Below are 16,251 nucleotides of genomic sequence, written 5' to 3'. Positions count from 1 at the left end.
CAACCCAAACACAGTATACAGAGTATACAGAGAAGAATTAGGCTTACAATCCTTACTTCAGGCTGCTATAGTTCACATTGCAAAGAGAAGCTCACTTAAGTAAATGTTTTTCATGGGAAAAAAAATGTGCAGGTTCTTTAATTCAAAATGGTTGTGAACACATAAAACAGGACTCTGTCATAAAACCATCTGTTAAATCTTGGAGTCAATTGGAAGTAGTTTCCAGGCTACCCCCATAAAGCTGGAAAAAGCTGCTGTTGCTTTAACCATTTGGTTATCTGCCCCAAACCAAAAAGTAATTTCCTCTTCTAAGTTAATCTCGCACAGGGAGTCTTGAGCAAGATTTAATTAGAAGAAGGAAATGGGTTATAAGATTTCCAGTAACTGAACTATTTCCCATCGACAACAGAGGTGGGTTTCAGCAGATTCTGACCAGTTCTGGAGAACCGGTAGCGGAAATTTTGAACCGGCAAATACCACCTCTGACTGGCCGCGCCCCCATCTATTCTCTGCCTCCCGAGTCCCAGCTGATTGGGAGGAAATGGAGATTTTACAGTACCCTTCCCCTGCCATGCCCACCAAGCCACACCCACCAAGCCATGCCATGCCCACCAAGCCACGCCCACTGAACCGGTAGTAATTTTTTTTGAAACCCACCAGTGATCAACAATCAATATACTCCCAACACACATTTGAGTATTTTGTTGCTAGGTTTCTTTTTTTAGTGCCTTTCTGCAACCAATTAATTGAGGGGGCTCTTCATTAATAATCACACAGCTTGCCAGTGTTTGTTTATAAAACTGTTGCTGAATCCTTGTTAATCCGGGTGCCAACCCTTACATCAGCTCTAGTTTGTCAACAAGAGGAATGAAGAAAATCTACTCCTTTTGTAATTTTTTAATGCCATGCATGATTTTATAATTCATAATTGAATTTTGAATCATATAATTTATAATTGGTTCTGCAACCCAACAAGACAGACACAGACTTCAGAGGATAATTGGGACTGCAGAAAAAACAATTGCTACCAACCTGCCTTCCATTGAGGACCTGTATACTACCCGAGTCAAAAAGAGGGCTGTGAAAATATTTACGGACCCCTCACATCCTGGACATAAACTGTTTCAACTCCTACTCTTAAAACGACACTATAGAGCACTGCAGACCAGAACAACTAGACACAAGAACAGTTTTTCCCCAAACTGCCATCACTCTGTTACACAAATAATTCCCTCAACACTATCAAACTAGTTACTAAGTCTGCAATACTATTAATCTTCTCATCGTTCCTATCACCCATCTCCCCCCACTTATGATTGTGTGACTGTAACCTTGTTGCTGATATCTTTAAGACAATGCTCCTGGTTCGGACCAGATCGCCTGATCCAGTAGCGATGAAGGCGGGTGGTTCGGAGAATCGGTAGCAAAAATCCCTGCCTCCCCCCACCCCATTGCCTAGCTGAGCCGTGCAATCATCAGAGGCTTTTTTTTTATTTTTAAAAGCATTTTTTCTACAACCACTTTGGCCGAAAAAATGCTTTTAAAAGTAAAAAAAAAAAAGCCTCTGATGATCGCGCAGCTCAACTGGGATCATCAGAGGCTTTAAAAAAAAAAAAAAGAAACCCTCTGCCGATCAGGCAAGTCAGCTGGGATCGTCAGAGGCTTTAAAAGCATTTTTTTACAACCTCTTCAGCTGAAGAGGTTGTAGAAAAAATGGTTTTAAAAGTAAAAAAAAAAAAGTTGCCCACGCCCACTCAGTCATATTACCGCCCCCAAGCCACGCCCACAGAACCGGTAGTAACAAATTTTACATTTCACCGCTGGTGCACATGCATGCCAGAACCCAGAAGTTCAGCTTTTCTGGAGCGCAATTCCTTCATGCAGGTGGCAGTGCCAAAAGCTGGCCTGTGCATGCGTGCTGGCCAGCTGATCATCGGCATGCATGCTAGAACCCGGAACTTTGGCTTTTCCGGAGCGTGGTCCTGATGAGTGTGTGCGCGTGTGCACAGGACTTTTCCGTGCAACCTTTTCAGCACTCAGTGCTGAAATGTTTCACCATCACTGCCCTAAGGCATGGTCTGATTACTCTAATCATTTCCAAATATGAAGGCCATACAGATAAATTTTATTTTTTTTCAGGACTGCTAACATCACACTCACATATTACATAGCAAAATATCTCCACCGAGTTCTACAAATGTGCAAAACTTTTAATTATGTAGGTATTTTGTTTTTTATTGTTCTATTATTTTCCTTCATTTTGCAATAACAAATTGTTGTATCAAGCTATGTCTTTTACACTCAAAGCCTGGTCAAAGACCATAATAAAAGATATCCGATCAAATCTTAATTTATTTAAAGACCGCTATTTCTCGTGGATGGGCCGATTAAACCCATCAGTGGATAATTTAGAGTTTTTAGGATGTGTGTCCCTTTGGGCTTAATGAAGCTGCTGCAGCTATGACTCTCAGAAGCTGGTGATGTAAGTTGGTCCAGAGGGTGTACATGTTGGGAATTATGACCTCTTCCCTCCCCTGCTCTATGACACTGAGAGGCAACAACAGGTGTTTGGTGCCAGTCTCCTCCTTCATTACAGCTCAACGGGTGGCAGAAGGAATTGGGGAGAGACAGGGAAAACAGAAACAAAACCTTCTAGCTCCTGATCAAGAAAAGAAGCCAGAATCAGAATCAGACAAAGCATTATGGTAAGCCAAAGAAAAAGAGGGGAAACAAGAATGAACAAATTCTCAGCCACTTGGCTCTAAAAAGTTGTAAGGTTTATATGCAAAAACAAGTTAGGCATTACCTCTTGGCCGGATTGTAGTGTTTCTAGCACAGACCCCATAGTAAGCTGAAGTGGTGAACAGTGCAGTCCTAAGCATGCTTACCTGGGAATAAACAGGAGATAGCAGAAGTCAGCAGGAAACCAGAGTTTAAAAAAATACTTCTAGGATGAATTGCAACAAGAGAAACGGCATTCTCTACCCTGAGAATAAGTGGGAAACTCCAAATTCATAACCTGCCCAGATGATGCTGTTTGGGATCACCCATTCCACTAAAACAAGGTAGGACAACTTCTAAAGAATCACAGCTTTCAACTCTGTTTTTCTAGCCTCTGGAAAGCTGTCAGAGGTTGTCCAGTTTTGTGCTGCCATAACTGGAAGAGACTTGGCCACAGTTTTTGTATCCTCTTTTAGCTTAAGTTTGGGGAGGAGAGCAAGCTGCTACGTTTCCACCCTTTCCCACCCTTCAAATATCCAAAATGACCACCAAACCCCACCAGCATAACCTCAAGTAGTGCCACAAAGAAATTGGATAATATGAGAACTTGATTTTAGCATGTGTGATTTGGATCACTGTGGCTTAGTAAGCAATCTATACTTAAAGCTTAGAGCAATACATTTTTCCCCCGTATAAAAGAGTTAGTGCTACTCAATAGCCATCAGACAGGCTGTATGTGACTGTATGATGTATCCTAGAACTTGAACTAAAGCCATTAACTAATTCGTTCTTTGTTAGGTAACTTTGAGTTAATCTGTTTCCAGGCTTTGCTGTCCCTTCCTCCCATCCAATTGTGATGACTCCCAAATTGCTAAAGTGGAAGTTTTGCAAGAAACAAAAGAGAAACTTAATTTTTTTTTTTTTTTTACTGTAACCAACTTCATTTTGCATTGTTTAACCTGCACTTTATCGCCGGTAAATGTGTGATGACTCTGGCCAGTATTAATTTCTTAAGTTAAACATGCGAAATAGAAATAACCAAAAAGATAAAATAAAAATGTGGTTGGTGGGAGGAGGAGGGAAAGCAATGCCATTCTTCCTATCAATCATATGGGTTAAGGAATGCATAGACCACAACCTTCTTAAGTTACAGTTCATGCAGTAATATCATTTAACTAAGTTAAGACCCAGGCAGAAAGAAAAACAAACCCATTGAGCATATTATGGGATTGAGATTTATCACAAACTGTATGCTATTAAAGCTGCTCTTGGTATACAGATGAAACCTGAGAATGTTTAACAAATCCTGAAAAATGCTCACTGTTTTATTATTATGTTATTTTTTTTGCTGAAAAAAAAAGTATGCTGGCTGTGGTCCAGATTTTGAATATGGATTGCCATTGCCTGCTTCCTAGGGCTAAGACTAAGTAGTTGTCCAGTTGTCTTTGTGCCTAAAGTGGGAGAAGAAACTCACAGAGTTTCTGGCCCAGTGCGTTTAACCGCTGGCTCTATCATTGAAATAGCATCCATAATGTATCTATTTACAGACTAATCACCGCAATAAAAACATTGGGCCAGTGTAGAAATATTCCATTTTCCTCTTCACTGCTGTTATCCTCCAAGCAGACCAGCAGCATTTTATGGCCAAAAATTAATCTTGGTCCTCATTGGATTTTGCAAGTCATGGTTACTCTTGTCAATTTCTGACCCAGTGCGTTTAACCGCTGGCTCTGTCATTGAAATAGCATCCATAAGGTATCTATTTACAGACTAATCACCGCAATAAAAACATTGGGCCAGTGTAGAAATATTCCATTTTCCTCTTCACTGCTGTTATCCTCCAAGCAGACCAGCAGCATTTTATGGCCAAAAATTAATCTTGGTCCTCATTGGATTTTGCAAGTCATGGTTACTCTTGTCAATATTGTTTGTACTTCTTCAAAATAGGGGCTTTCCTAAAACTGCTAGCATCTTTATCTTCTTCCTGAGTGGTATCATTTTGGTTACACAGATATTGATGCTCGGAAATTTTAGATCACCGTCTAGATTAGTCTTCTCCAACATGATATCCTGCGACTGTGATGATGGACATGGTCTGGTGGACATAGTCAACCCAGTTGTTTGTTATGAGGTGGAAATGATGGGGTTTTCATCCAAATTCTCTTAAGAGTTCAAACAATTGAAAATAAAAGTCCTCTATCCCTGAAGGTCCAATGATAATTTTCTCTAGAAGAGTGGGAGGGTAGATAAATGGGCATGATATGCCTCCTGTTCTTCTTATCTTCTCTTTATTTTTCCCCCTCACAGCGTGAATGCATCTCTGTACATGTTGGACAAGCTGGAGTTCAGATTGGTAATGCATGCTGGGAGTTGTTCTGTCTGGAACACGCCATTCAGCCAGATGGCACCTTCCAGGCTGAATCCAGCAAGTTTAATAATGACGACTCCTTTACCACATTCTTCAGTGAAACCCGCACGGGGAAGCACGTACCACGAGCTGTTATGGTGGACCTAGAACCCACAGTAGTAGGTCAGTGAAATCATGAGTGGTGGCAAATAGAATTGGAGTTAATGAACATTTGTAGTGCTGGAGATGGAGTGGAGAAATCAGGTATTCTAGTCTTTTACCAGTTATGGAAGGGTGACTTCTGATGGTATGTGCAATTTGCTGTTCAAGGATGAAAAAAAAACCACGTTGGACAGGAAGTCTTCAGCCCTCAGGTCAGGGGTGAAATCCAGCAGGTTCTGGAGAACTGGTAGCAGAAATTTTGAGTAGTTTGGAGAACCAGCAAATACTACCTCTGGCTGGTCCCAGAGTGGGGTGGGAATGGAGATTTTGCAATATCCTTCCTTCAGGAGTGAGGAGGGAATGAGGATTTTGCAGTATCCTTCCCCTGGAGTGGCGTGGGAATGGAGATTTTGCAGTATCTTTCCCCTGCCACGCCCACCAAGCCACACCACACCTACCAAGCCACGCCCACAGAACCGGTAGTAAAAAAAATTGAATTTCACCACTGCCTCAGGTCCTATTTTGCAGAATTCTATACCAGAATTCTGCAATTCTTGGTCCTTGAGATCTGGGAGAATCAAGGTGCTAAGAACTTATCTACAATCAAAGCACTTCTGTGCGTATGCTGAGGCAAAGAATTTGTGATTAATACTAAAACCAATCCCACAAGCCTGTTTATGCTGAAAATTGTTTTTATTTTCTTTTGCAGCAACTTAATTTGATCAGGGGAAACTTCTCACTTTCTGGTATTTTTATAGAACTAACCTTTTTTTATCTTAACTGGGGAGGAGTGGATAAATATCACGGTTTTAACTACTGGGGTTTTGACTGAATTATGATAGAAGGATTAAGTGAAGGAGTGAATGAATCACATCAAACAATAAATCAAAACATAAATATCCAATCAATCGGGTAATTTAGATACCTGATGCAAAAAAATACTTACATGTATGCCTTCCCTCCCCCACCCTGGCAGGAAAAAATAGACTACGCTGCCCTTTCTTGTTTCTAAAATTAGTTGTCTGACTTAACTCTGGCTAATTATATTGTAGAGTTAAAGATTAGAGGAAAACAATCTACAGTTGCAGTCCCACACATATGCTCTACAAATGAGTGCCTCTAATTTTTAATCTCATACAAAGAAAATTATTAAGATAGATAATTGTACTCTGGTTCACTTTAATTACATTTCATTACATGAATATGTACAGGATTACCTGTATTGTTGCTGTTTCACTGTTTTTTTTCCCCAGTTACATTTATTGTTTTGCTGTTATACATTTATAAATTACTTTGCAGACTTTTATATACAGGTTGAAAGACTTGGAGATCCCCTGCCCCCAAATTAAATAATGCGTCTACCATTCACTTTTTAGTGTCCCCATTACCACCCCTTCATTCTTTAGACTTCTATTCTATTTTTTAAAAAAAATTGATTTATATTCCGCCCTTCTCCGGAGACTCAGGGCGGTTTACAGTGCGTTAAGCAATAGCCTTCATACTTTTGTATATTTTATACAAAGTCAGCTTATTGCCCCCACAAACTGGGTCCTCATTTTACCTACCTTAGAAAGGATGGAAGGCTGAGTCAACCTTGAGCCTGGTGAGATTCGAACTTACAGTAATTGCAGACAGCTGGTGTTAATCACAATGCTTTAGTCTGCTGAGCCACCAGGCCCCTATGTTGAAAGAAATTCACTTATGTACCATTTTTAATAAATGTTCGGAACTGCAGCTAGAATCGTCTTCGCACAAATGTGGAAATTGGAAAACACGCCACCAGAAGAAAAAATAATACAAAAAACAATGGAATGTGCAGAAATGGATAAACTGACCAAAGAAATACAGGGAAAAGAAGATTCAGACTTTTACTTAATTTGGCAAGAATGGTACAACTGGTTAGATAAAAAAGACACGAAATAAGGGAATACCACCCAACGATACAAAAATAAGGAAATAAAATGAAATATCGTTATATAAACATTGATACAAGATGAAAGATAATACATACAGATATATATAATTACCGAAGTAGCTCTATTTTCAAAGTTCAAGCTCTATGACTTGATTTCATTGTATAGTTAGTTTATGTTTAGTTTGTTTAAACGTTCATGTCTGTATGTGTATGTTTGTTTATAAAAAAATAAAATAAAATAAAATAAAAATAAAAATAAATGTTCGGAACGTACCTGTTTGCATGTTCCTAATTTAATGAATTGGGATTCCATTTTAGCTCTTCATCATAGCATTATCATTTATTATATTCTATATATTATACTATACCCTAACGTCAGTATTACTATTAACAGAGGTTGATACAAGCTTTGGAACACCAGTTTATACAACAGGGCCCTAAACAGGTTGTTTTATTATTATTGTTGGCTACCTTGTGTGAATATTTCATTATATCCATCTGGGACAGAATTTTACTTGGTGGAGCTTTTTAATATGTTGGATATCTAAATGTCTGGTTAAATAGTTTGTGTATGTTTCTGTGTGTGTGTGTGTGTGTGTGTGTGTGTGTGTGTGTGTGTGAGAGAGAGAGAGAGAGAGAGAGAGAGAGAGAGAGAGAGAGAGAGAGAGGGATTGTAAGGGGGGGAATTTAAGGGGAGTTTAACAATATATCTCTAATGTGCCACCAGTATAGGTAGTCCTTGACTTACAATAGTTCATTTAGTGACAGTTCAAAGTTACAACGGCACTGAAAAAAGTGACTTATGACTGCTTTTCACACTTATGACCATTGCAGTATCCCTATGGTCCCATGAGCAAAATTCAGGTGTTTGGCAACTGGGTCATATTTATGACGGTTGCAATGTCCTGGGGTGACGTGATCACCTTTTGCGACCTTCTGACTCAATGGGGAAGCCAGACTCACTTAACAACCGTGTTACTAACGTAACAATTGCAATGATTCACTGTGGCAAGAAAAGTCATAAAATGAGGCAAATCTCACTTGACCAATGTTTCACTTAACCATGTAAGTTTTGGGCTCAATTGTGATCATAAGTTGAGGACTACCTGTATTAAGAATTCTATCCTCGGAAGTGGAACCTAGATCATCAAGGATCAAACCAAGCATTGCCATAGTTCCTACTTGGTTTCTAAAAATCAAGCAAGACCATATTTGATGTTAATAAACTGTGCCTGGAATCATTTCAAATGAAGTTAAAGCCAAAATAACATGCAAAAGCTTCTGTCATTTAGCAAACAAAGATGGTGTCAGAAGTCAATTAGGAAGGAACATATCGCTATTATCAAAAATTGTCTTAAATTTATCACAATATATTTCCATTTCTTAACAGATGAAGTGCGGGCTGGGGCCTACCGCCAGCTTTTCCACCCAGAGCAGCTGATCACTGGCAAGGAGGATGCTGCTAACAACTATGCCCGTGGTCACTACACCATTGGAAAGGAGAGCATTGATATGGTGCTGGATCGTATTCGCAAGCTGGTAAGCATGACAATTAAAAGTGACATGATTTTGAGGCAGAAATTCAGTGCAAATCTAGGGCTAGAAGCAGAAATCTATTGATAGAAAGTTCAGTTCCAGTCATGCCAGTTGGGTATGCCATGAGCTGTATTACTATGCAGAATGAGTTGGGTAAATAACAATCTATTTAAGTTAAATCTAAATAACGATCTATAAAAGTCATGGATCTCATACTTTCAATTCTTGGAAAACCTCACTAGGCTATCTTGTTTGAAAAATAATTTTTATGCCAACTGTTTAATCCTCATATTGTAGAGAAGGAGGAATTGTTATCCTGTTACGTTCTTTTCTTCTTGTATTATAAGGCAGTCACAATACAGGTAATCCACATCTTACCAGCACAATTAAGCTCAACATTTCTGTTACTAAGTGAGCCATTCATTAAGTGAGGTTTGCCCCGTTTTACGACCTTTCTTGCCACATTTGTTAAGTGAATCACTGCAGGTGTTAAGTTAATAGCAATAACAATAGCACTTAGACTTATATACCGCTTCACAGAGCTTTATAGCCCTCTCTAAGGAGTTTACAAAGTCAACATATTGCCCCCAACAATCTGGGTCCTCATTGGAAGGACCTTGGAAGGATGGAAGGCTGAGTCAACCTTGAGCCTGGTGAAATTCGATCTGCCAAATTGCAGGCAGCCAGCAGTCAGCAGAAGTCGCCTGCAGTACTGCATTCTAACCACTGCGCCATCACGGCTCAACATGGTAACATGATTGTTAAGCGAATCTGGCTTCCACATTGACTTTGCTTGTCAGAAAGTCACAAAAGGTGATCACATGACCTCAGGACACTGCAACTGTCATAAATATGAGTCAGTTGCCAAGCATCCGAATTTTGATCATATGTCCATGGGGATGCTGCAATAGTTATACATGTGAAAAACAGTCATAAGGAGTTTTCTCAGTGATGTTGTAACTTTATCCGGTCACTAAATGAACTGTTGTAAATCAAGGACTACCTGTAGTATCACACAGCTAGTTTAACGTTTAAAGTGTGAGTGGTTAAGAAAGGCTGTAATCCAGGGGTGAAATCCAGCAGGTTCTGACAGGTTCTGGAGAACCGGTAGTGGAAATTTTGAGCAGTTCGGAGAACTGGCAAATACCACCTCTGGCTGGCCCCAGAGTGGGGTGGGAATGGAGATTTTGCAGTATCCTTACCCTGCCACACCCCCAAGCCACGCCCACAGAACCAGTAGTAAAAAAAATTGGATTTCACCACTGCTATAATCTATTTTAGAAAGGTGCCATGCATGAAAAAATAATGCTACTAATAAACAAGTTTTCATTAAAAAAAGGTTTGCTCACCACAATGTTCTTATTGAAAACTCACAATACCACTGGATTTCCGATTTCCATAAACTGCCACTGAAACAACTACTTTTTGTAAAGAATTAAAAGACTTGCTTTTTATGGGGAAATAGGAAGGGTCCCATGGAGACATCCTTACTGACTCTTAAATTCATAAAAATATTTGTGTATTAAGTATCAAGAATTTAAATTTACTTTTAAAATTCACCACGATGCTCCGAGAACACCTGTAGCATATACCAAAGTAATTATATAGATCAGATCTGTTTGGCTGCATGTGCCTAAGCACAGGATCACTGATATGAAGCCGTATCAACAAACAAGATTTCGAATTAGATTTGGAATTGTAGAAATAGTCTTTGCGTGTAGCAAATACTGAGTGGGCTAAAAAGTATTGTTGAGATACACATAGCTCACCTTGGATTGTAATTCTTTGTAGACAGATTCCTGCTCAGGTTTACAAGGATTCCTGATTTTCCACAGTTTTGGAGGAGGCACAGGCTCAGGTTTCACCTCATTGTTGATGGAACGCTTGTCAGTGGATTACGGCAAAAAGTCCAAACTAGAGTTTGCTATCTATCCAGCTCCTCAAGTCTCCACAGCAGTGGTGGAACCCTACAATTCTATCCTGACCACCCACACCACCTTGGAACACTCCGACTGTGCCTTCATGGTGGACAATGAAGCCATCTATGACATCTGCCGCCGTAATTTGGACATTGAGCGCCCCACGTACACCAACCTGAACCGTCTCATCAGCCAGATTGTCTCCTCCATCACTGCCTCCCTGCGCTTCGATGGTGCCCTCAATGTGGACCTGACTGAATTCCAGACCAACCTGGTGCCCTACCCTCGCATCCACTTCCCCTTGGTGACCTATGCACCCATCATCTCCTCTGAGAAGGCTTACCATGAGCAGCTCTCCGTAGCCGAGATCACCAGCTCCTGTTTTGAGGCCAACAATCAGATGGTCAAATGTGACCCCCGTCATGGCAAGTACATGGCTTGCTGCATGCTCTACCGTGGAGATGTGGTGCCCAAAGACGTCAATGTCGCAATCGCTGCTATCAAGACTAAAAGGACAATCCAGTTTGTGGACTGGTGTCCAACTGGCTTCAAGGTAAGGAGCAAATAATTAAATATCTTCCTTCTGTCTTAAAAAGATGCACATTGACATGATGGGTATAATCCGTGTCCCAAGGTAAGTATTAAATGTAAGTAACCTCAATGTACTTATCATTATCCAATTTCATTAAAATTGGGAGAAGCCTCCAGTAGAGCTTCAAAGTGTACAGTATAAATTTGCCTTAACTAAACAGAAATTATTTTTTCAAAGAAATTATGCAAATCAATTAAATAACCATTTTCATTCTGGATAGTGAGATGGGTTTACCATAAATAAATAAGCAAACCTTTCCTCATATATTCAGAAAAAAATCATCTAACCTTTAAATAATGTTTTTATTTCCTGATCTATCTTTATAAAAATGCCCTATACTTCAAATAACCTTTCCACTTTGAGTGGACATGTTTAGCTTTTATTGTTTTACAAGAACATCATTCATTTTATGCCCCTCCTAAACGTCTCTAAGTCCTGAAGCAGCAATTTTCAAAACAAAACATCTCCATTCTACATAAAAGGGAATGAAATGTTAGTATGAATACTCCTACACAAACATTTGCAATTCTAGCTATATAATCTGGTTGTTTGCACAATTCAAATAGGAGACTTAACATCAACTTTTAGTATAATATTAAATAGATTATTTGTCCTCATTTGCACTAATTCCTTTTGCCTGTTTCTCATTCACCCCCATGCTTTCTCAAAAATGCTTATACTGTATATTTGAATAACAAAAGCAAGTAGAATAATGTATTTTATAGATACAATTGTACAATAATGTACAATTGTTGTACAAGTAGTTGTGGAAAGTAAAATCAAACTCAGAGCAAAACAAATAGTGACTAATATTGTGTAACATATCTCACAATTTGGGCAATACAGATAGTCCTTGACTTATGACCACAATTGAGCCCAAAATTTCCACTGCTAAGCAAGATAGTTGTTAAATGAGTTTTGCCCCATTTTATCACCTTTTTGTCACAGTTGTTAAATGAATCACTGCAGTTGTTAATGTAAGAGATGACCAGGCTGAGCCGCAGGGCAGAGTCAAATGCATCATCAGTCTGGAGTCCGTACATCCCCAAAAGAGATCTAAGCTGAAGTCAGTTGGCTCTTATCTGGAGTCAATTTGCATTGACTGTTCGTAGATCAGATTCTTGTGTATTGGTAACATGGAATAAAATCGCAGTGCTTTTGAACTCCATCCTGGCTCCTGGTTTCTTGTACCTGACAATTAGTATTACTACAGTTAGACTTTGCTTATCAAAAGGTTGCAAAAGGGGAAATCACATCATCGTGGGACACTGCAACCGTCATCAATATATGCAGGTTGCTAAGTGTCTGAATTTTGATCACGTGACTACTGTATATTAAAACTCTCTCTACAAGAATGTGAACTACTAACGGTCAAAGCAAATTTGCAGTAGATAAGAGTCAACAGAATTCATGGTGGGATGGACTTAGTAGCTCCCTTGTGGGTATGAAGGGACTCAAGACTGATGATGTGTTTGACACCTCCCTTGCGTTCAGCCTGGTCACCTCCTGCAGTGGGTGGATGAATTCACTATGTACTTGATGAAACATGGAAGGCTTTGAGAGGAAGCAAACATGGTGAGGACACTATGTCCTCTTCTACTCCGGTATTTCTCAACTTCAGCAACTTTCAGATGGGTGGACTTCAACTCTCAGAATTTCTCAGCCAGTTGAAAGTTCTGAAAGTTGCCAAATACTGTTGTGTCTTAAATTCAACGGTAATCAAGTGGTAATGAAATAAGACTTCATATAGCTGTAGTTTAAAAGATATTATCATCTGAATGCTTTTGTCGCATAAATATATTTATACAACCCAACACTTTCTCCCCAAACTTAGTAAGTGTAAAGTGTTGTAAAAACATGTCTTTTAAACAAGCATTATCTTATTCTCTATTTTGATCTACTTGGGGATTGTCAAAAACAGCGTTTTATTAGAGAGTTCATATCTTTAGCCCTTAGCAATCAATTTTTAGCAGAGATGCAAATATTTTTAACATCACAGGCTTTTGCACACCAAAAATATCCTGAAGTGATTTTTTTTTCTATAAAAAAGAAGTCCCTCTGGATTTTACTCCGCTAGTCATTGTCTACTATAGGGGGCGGTACTCATCTCTATTTCAAGGCCATTGAGCCAGCGCTGTCCAAAGACATTTCCATGGTCATGTGGCCAGCATGACATCATGGAGCACTATTATCTTCCCACCGAAATGGTACCTACTTATCTACTCGCCTTTGCATGCTTTCGAACTTCTGGGTTGGCAGGAGCTGGGGTGAGGATGGAAGCTCACCCTGTCACGTGGCACTTGGGTCTCGAACCTGGGCTGCTGACTTTCCAGCCGACAAGCCCAGCGTCTTAACCACTGAGCCACCATTGTTTTTTTTTCTATAAAACAATTGAAATATGGTATCACTCAGGTTAGCTATTAGAGGAAATTATGGGAATAAATTCAGTGCCGTGTCATCAGAACCTCCCTCCATAAAATTAATTCAGATTTCACATTGCTCTTTCCCCCCCTCTATGCTTCCTATCTAGGCTATTTTGAATGATCTTATCTCTCCTGTTTTCCAGGTTGGCATCAATTATCAGCCCCCAACCATAGTGCCCGGAGGTGACCTTGCTCAAGTGCAGCGAGCTGTTTGCATGCTGAGTAACACCACTGCCATCGCTGAAGCCTGGGCAAGATTGGACCACAAGTTTGATTTGATGTATGCCAAGCGAGCCTTTGTTCACTGGTATGTTGGTGAAGGCATGGAGGAAGGAGAGTTTTCCGAGGCTCGGGAAGATTTAGCTGCATTGGAGAAAGACTATGAGGAAGTTGGCACGGATTCTTTGGAAGAAGAAAATGATGGGGAAGAATTTTGAAAATATAAATGGTCCCTAGTTGTGCGTATTTGGGCCACAAATGAAGTTCTCACAAGTCTTTGATGGATGAAAGAAGCATAGTAGTAGAGCTTAATCAATTGCATTCTTGTCTACTCCAGCAGCATATATAAATATATCATCAATCCGTGAAGAGTTTTCCTGCATTTTCTTTCTTAGGCCCTACATGTAGGCCTCGAATTACGATTCACAGTTGAGCCCAAAATTTCTGTTGCTAAGGGAAATAGTTGTTAAGTGAGTTTTGCCCCCTTTTGCCTCCTTTATTGCCAGGGTTGTTAAGTGAATCACAGTTCACTTAACAGTTGTTAAGTTAGTAACACAATTGTTCAGTGAACCTGGTTTCCCCATTAACTTTGCTTGTCAGAAGGTCGCAAAATATGATCATATGATCCTGTCATAAATATGAGTCAGATGCCAAGCATCCGAATTTTGATCATGTGACAGTGGGGATGATGCATCAGTTGTAAGTGTGAAAAACGATCATGTCACTTTTTTCAGTGTTGTTGTAACTTTTAGCAGTCACTAAATGAACTGTTGTAAGTTGAGGACTAGCTGTATATTGCAAGAAAAATGCAGCTTGCCAAGCACAAGTATTATAGACATTATAGGTAGTCCTCAACTTACAGCCACAACCGAGACTGAAATTTTGTTCACTAAGCTTTGCAGTTGTTAAGCAAGTCACCACAGGGCTAGACGCGATTTGTCTATCATTTCTCTTGTGGTTGTTAAGTGAATCTGGCTTCCCCAATTGACTTTGTGTACCTAAAGCTGACTGAGAAGGTCACAAATTGCAAATACATGATTGCAAAAGGCTGCAACCATCATAAATTTTGAATCAGTTGCCAAGCACGCACATGGCAATCGTGTGAAGGTGTTAGGACGTGTTAAGGATATTGTTGTTGTGTTACCAACCACAGAGAAACATTGCTGAGAGCAATGAAGAAGAGATGTGCAAACTGGTTTATCAAAAGTTTACTTTATAGTGAAAAAACAATCTCATAGTCTTTTAAATCAATCCAAGTCTTTGCCAGTTAAATCAGTCCAGTGATACAAAAACTCTTCTTACCACACAAACAGTAGTTGGTTAGAATAACAAACTCACTCTGGTTCACAAACCACGATGGTAGCAGATCCATCCAACGATGATAGCACAATGATAGCAACTCCACACGCTATGGTAGCATATCATCAACTGAATACTTTACAGTACCTTTCTTAAATACGTTTACAACTAGTGATTATCTAATTACAGCATGACTCAGCATTACAATGAATCAGCAGTAAAACTTTAAAGTCACACAATACATATTTATGTTAAAGTCACAGAACACATATATTGCCTGGACAACTTGTTAGGCTCAAACCATATCTTAACAGGACGGTCATAACTTTGAGGACAGATCACAAGTCACTTTTTGTGAGGCAGTCATAATCTCAAAAATGAATGTTCCTAAATTGAGGGCTACCTGCAGTTGAAAGAGCCTCGGTGGCACAGTGGTTAGAATGCAGTATTGCAGGCTACTTCTGCTGACTGCCGGCTGCCAGCACTTTGGCAGTTCGATTCTCACCAGCTCAAGGTAGACTCAGCCTTCCATCCTTCCGAGGTCGGTAAAATGAGGACCCAGATTATTGGGGGGGGCAATATGCTGTAAACCACTTAGAGAGGTTGTAAAGCACCATGAAGCGGTATGTAAGCCTATATGCTATTGCTATTGCTTCTCTCCAATGTGAAAGGCACCGGAAGCAAGAAGTCACAGAACTCTTCGGTTGTGCACATTTAGACTATTTGCAAAAGATCACAGAGATAGCAGCTTCATAAGATTAACAAAGGAGCTTTAATATAGCCTGAAATTACTTAAAAGTAGATTTTTAAAAGCAGACCTGGGGCCCTCCTGGACTCATGACTCCTGCTCGTGGCAGTCACGACTAGGAGAGGCTTTACACTCCTTTGTGTTGTGCACCAGTTGGGCCCAATCTTGGATCTAGGGACCCTGTTCAATAGTCAACTTCCAGTCGGACTATTGCAATATACTCTACCTGGGGCTGCCCTTGAAGAATATCTGGACAGTTTAGTCAGTGCAAAATGCAGCAGCCTGAGCAGTTATGTGTGTTTCTAATACAGAACACGTTATAGCTTTGCTGTGCGAGCGCCACTGGTTATCAGTTTGCTTCTGAGCCCAG

The 16,251-nt window shown here is 39.9% G+C and overlaps 1 protein-coding gene across 1 annotated transcript; it reads left to right on the top strand.

The window, feature by feature from the left end:
- The first annotated feature begins 2,542 nt into the window (after positions 1 to 2,542).
- Positions 2,543 to 14,203, top strand: LOC117655946 (tubulin alpha-8 chain). The gene is made up of 5 exons (XM_034403853.3): positions 2,543 to 2,705; positions 5,029 to 5,251; positions 8,536 to 8,684; positions 10,473 to 11,153; positions 13,759 to 14,203. The coding sequence occupies exons 1-5, from the start codon at positions 2,703 to 2,705 to the stop codon at positions 14,050 to 14,052; spliced, it is 1,350 nt and encodes a 449-aa protein (XP_034259744.1). The 5' UTR covers positions 2,543 to 2,702; the 3' UTR covers positions 14,053 to 14,203.
- The last annotated feature ends 2,048 nt before the right edge of the window (positions 14,204 to 16,251 follow it).

This window comes from Pantherophis guttatus, chromosome 7, assembly GCF_059756535.1.
Source record: "Pantherophis guttatus breed Tessera chromosome 7, ASM5975653v1, whole genome shotgun sequence".
Lineage (NCBI taxonomy): Eukaryota > Metazoa > Chordata > Lepidosauria > Squamata > Colubridae > Pantherophis > Pantherophis guttatus.
Note: the sequence above shows the minus strand (reverse complement) of the source record. Positions and strands in the feature narration are given on the sequence as shown.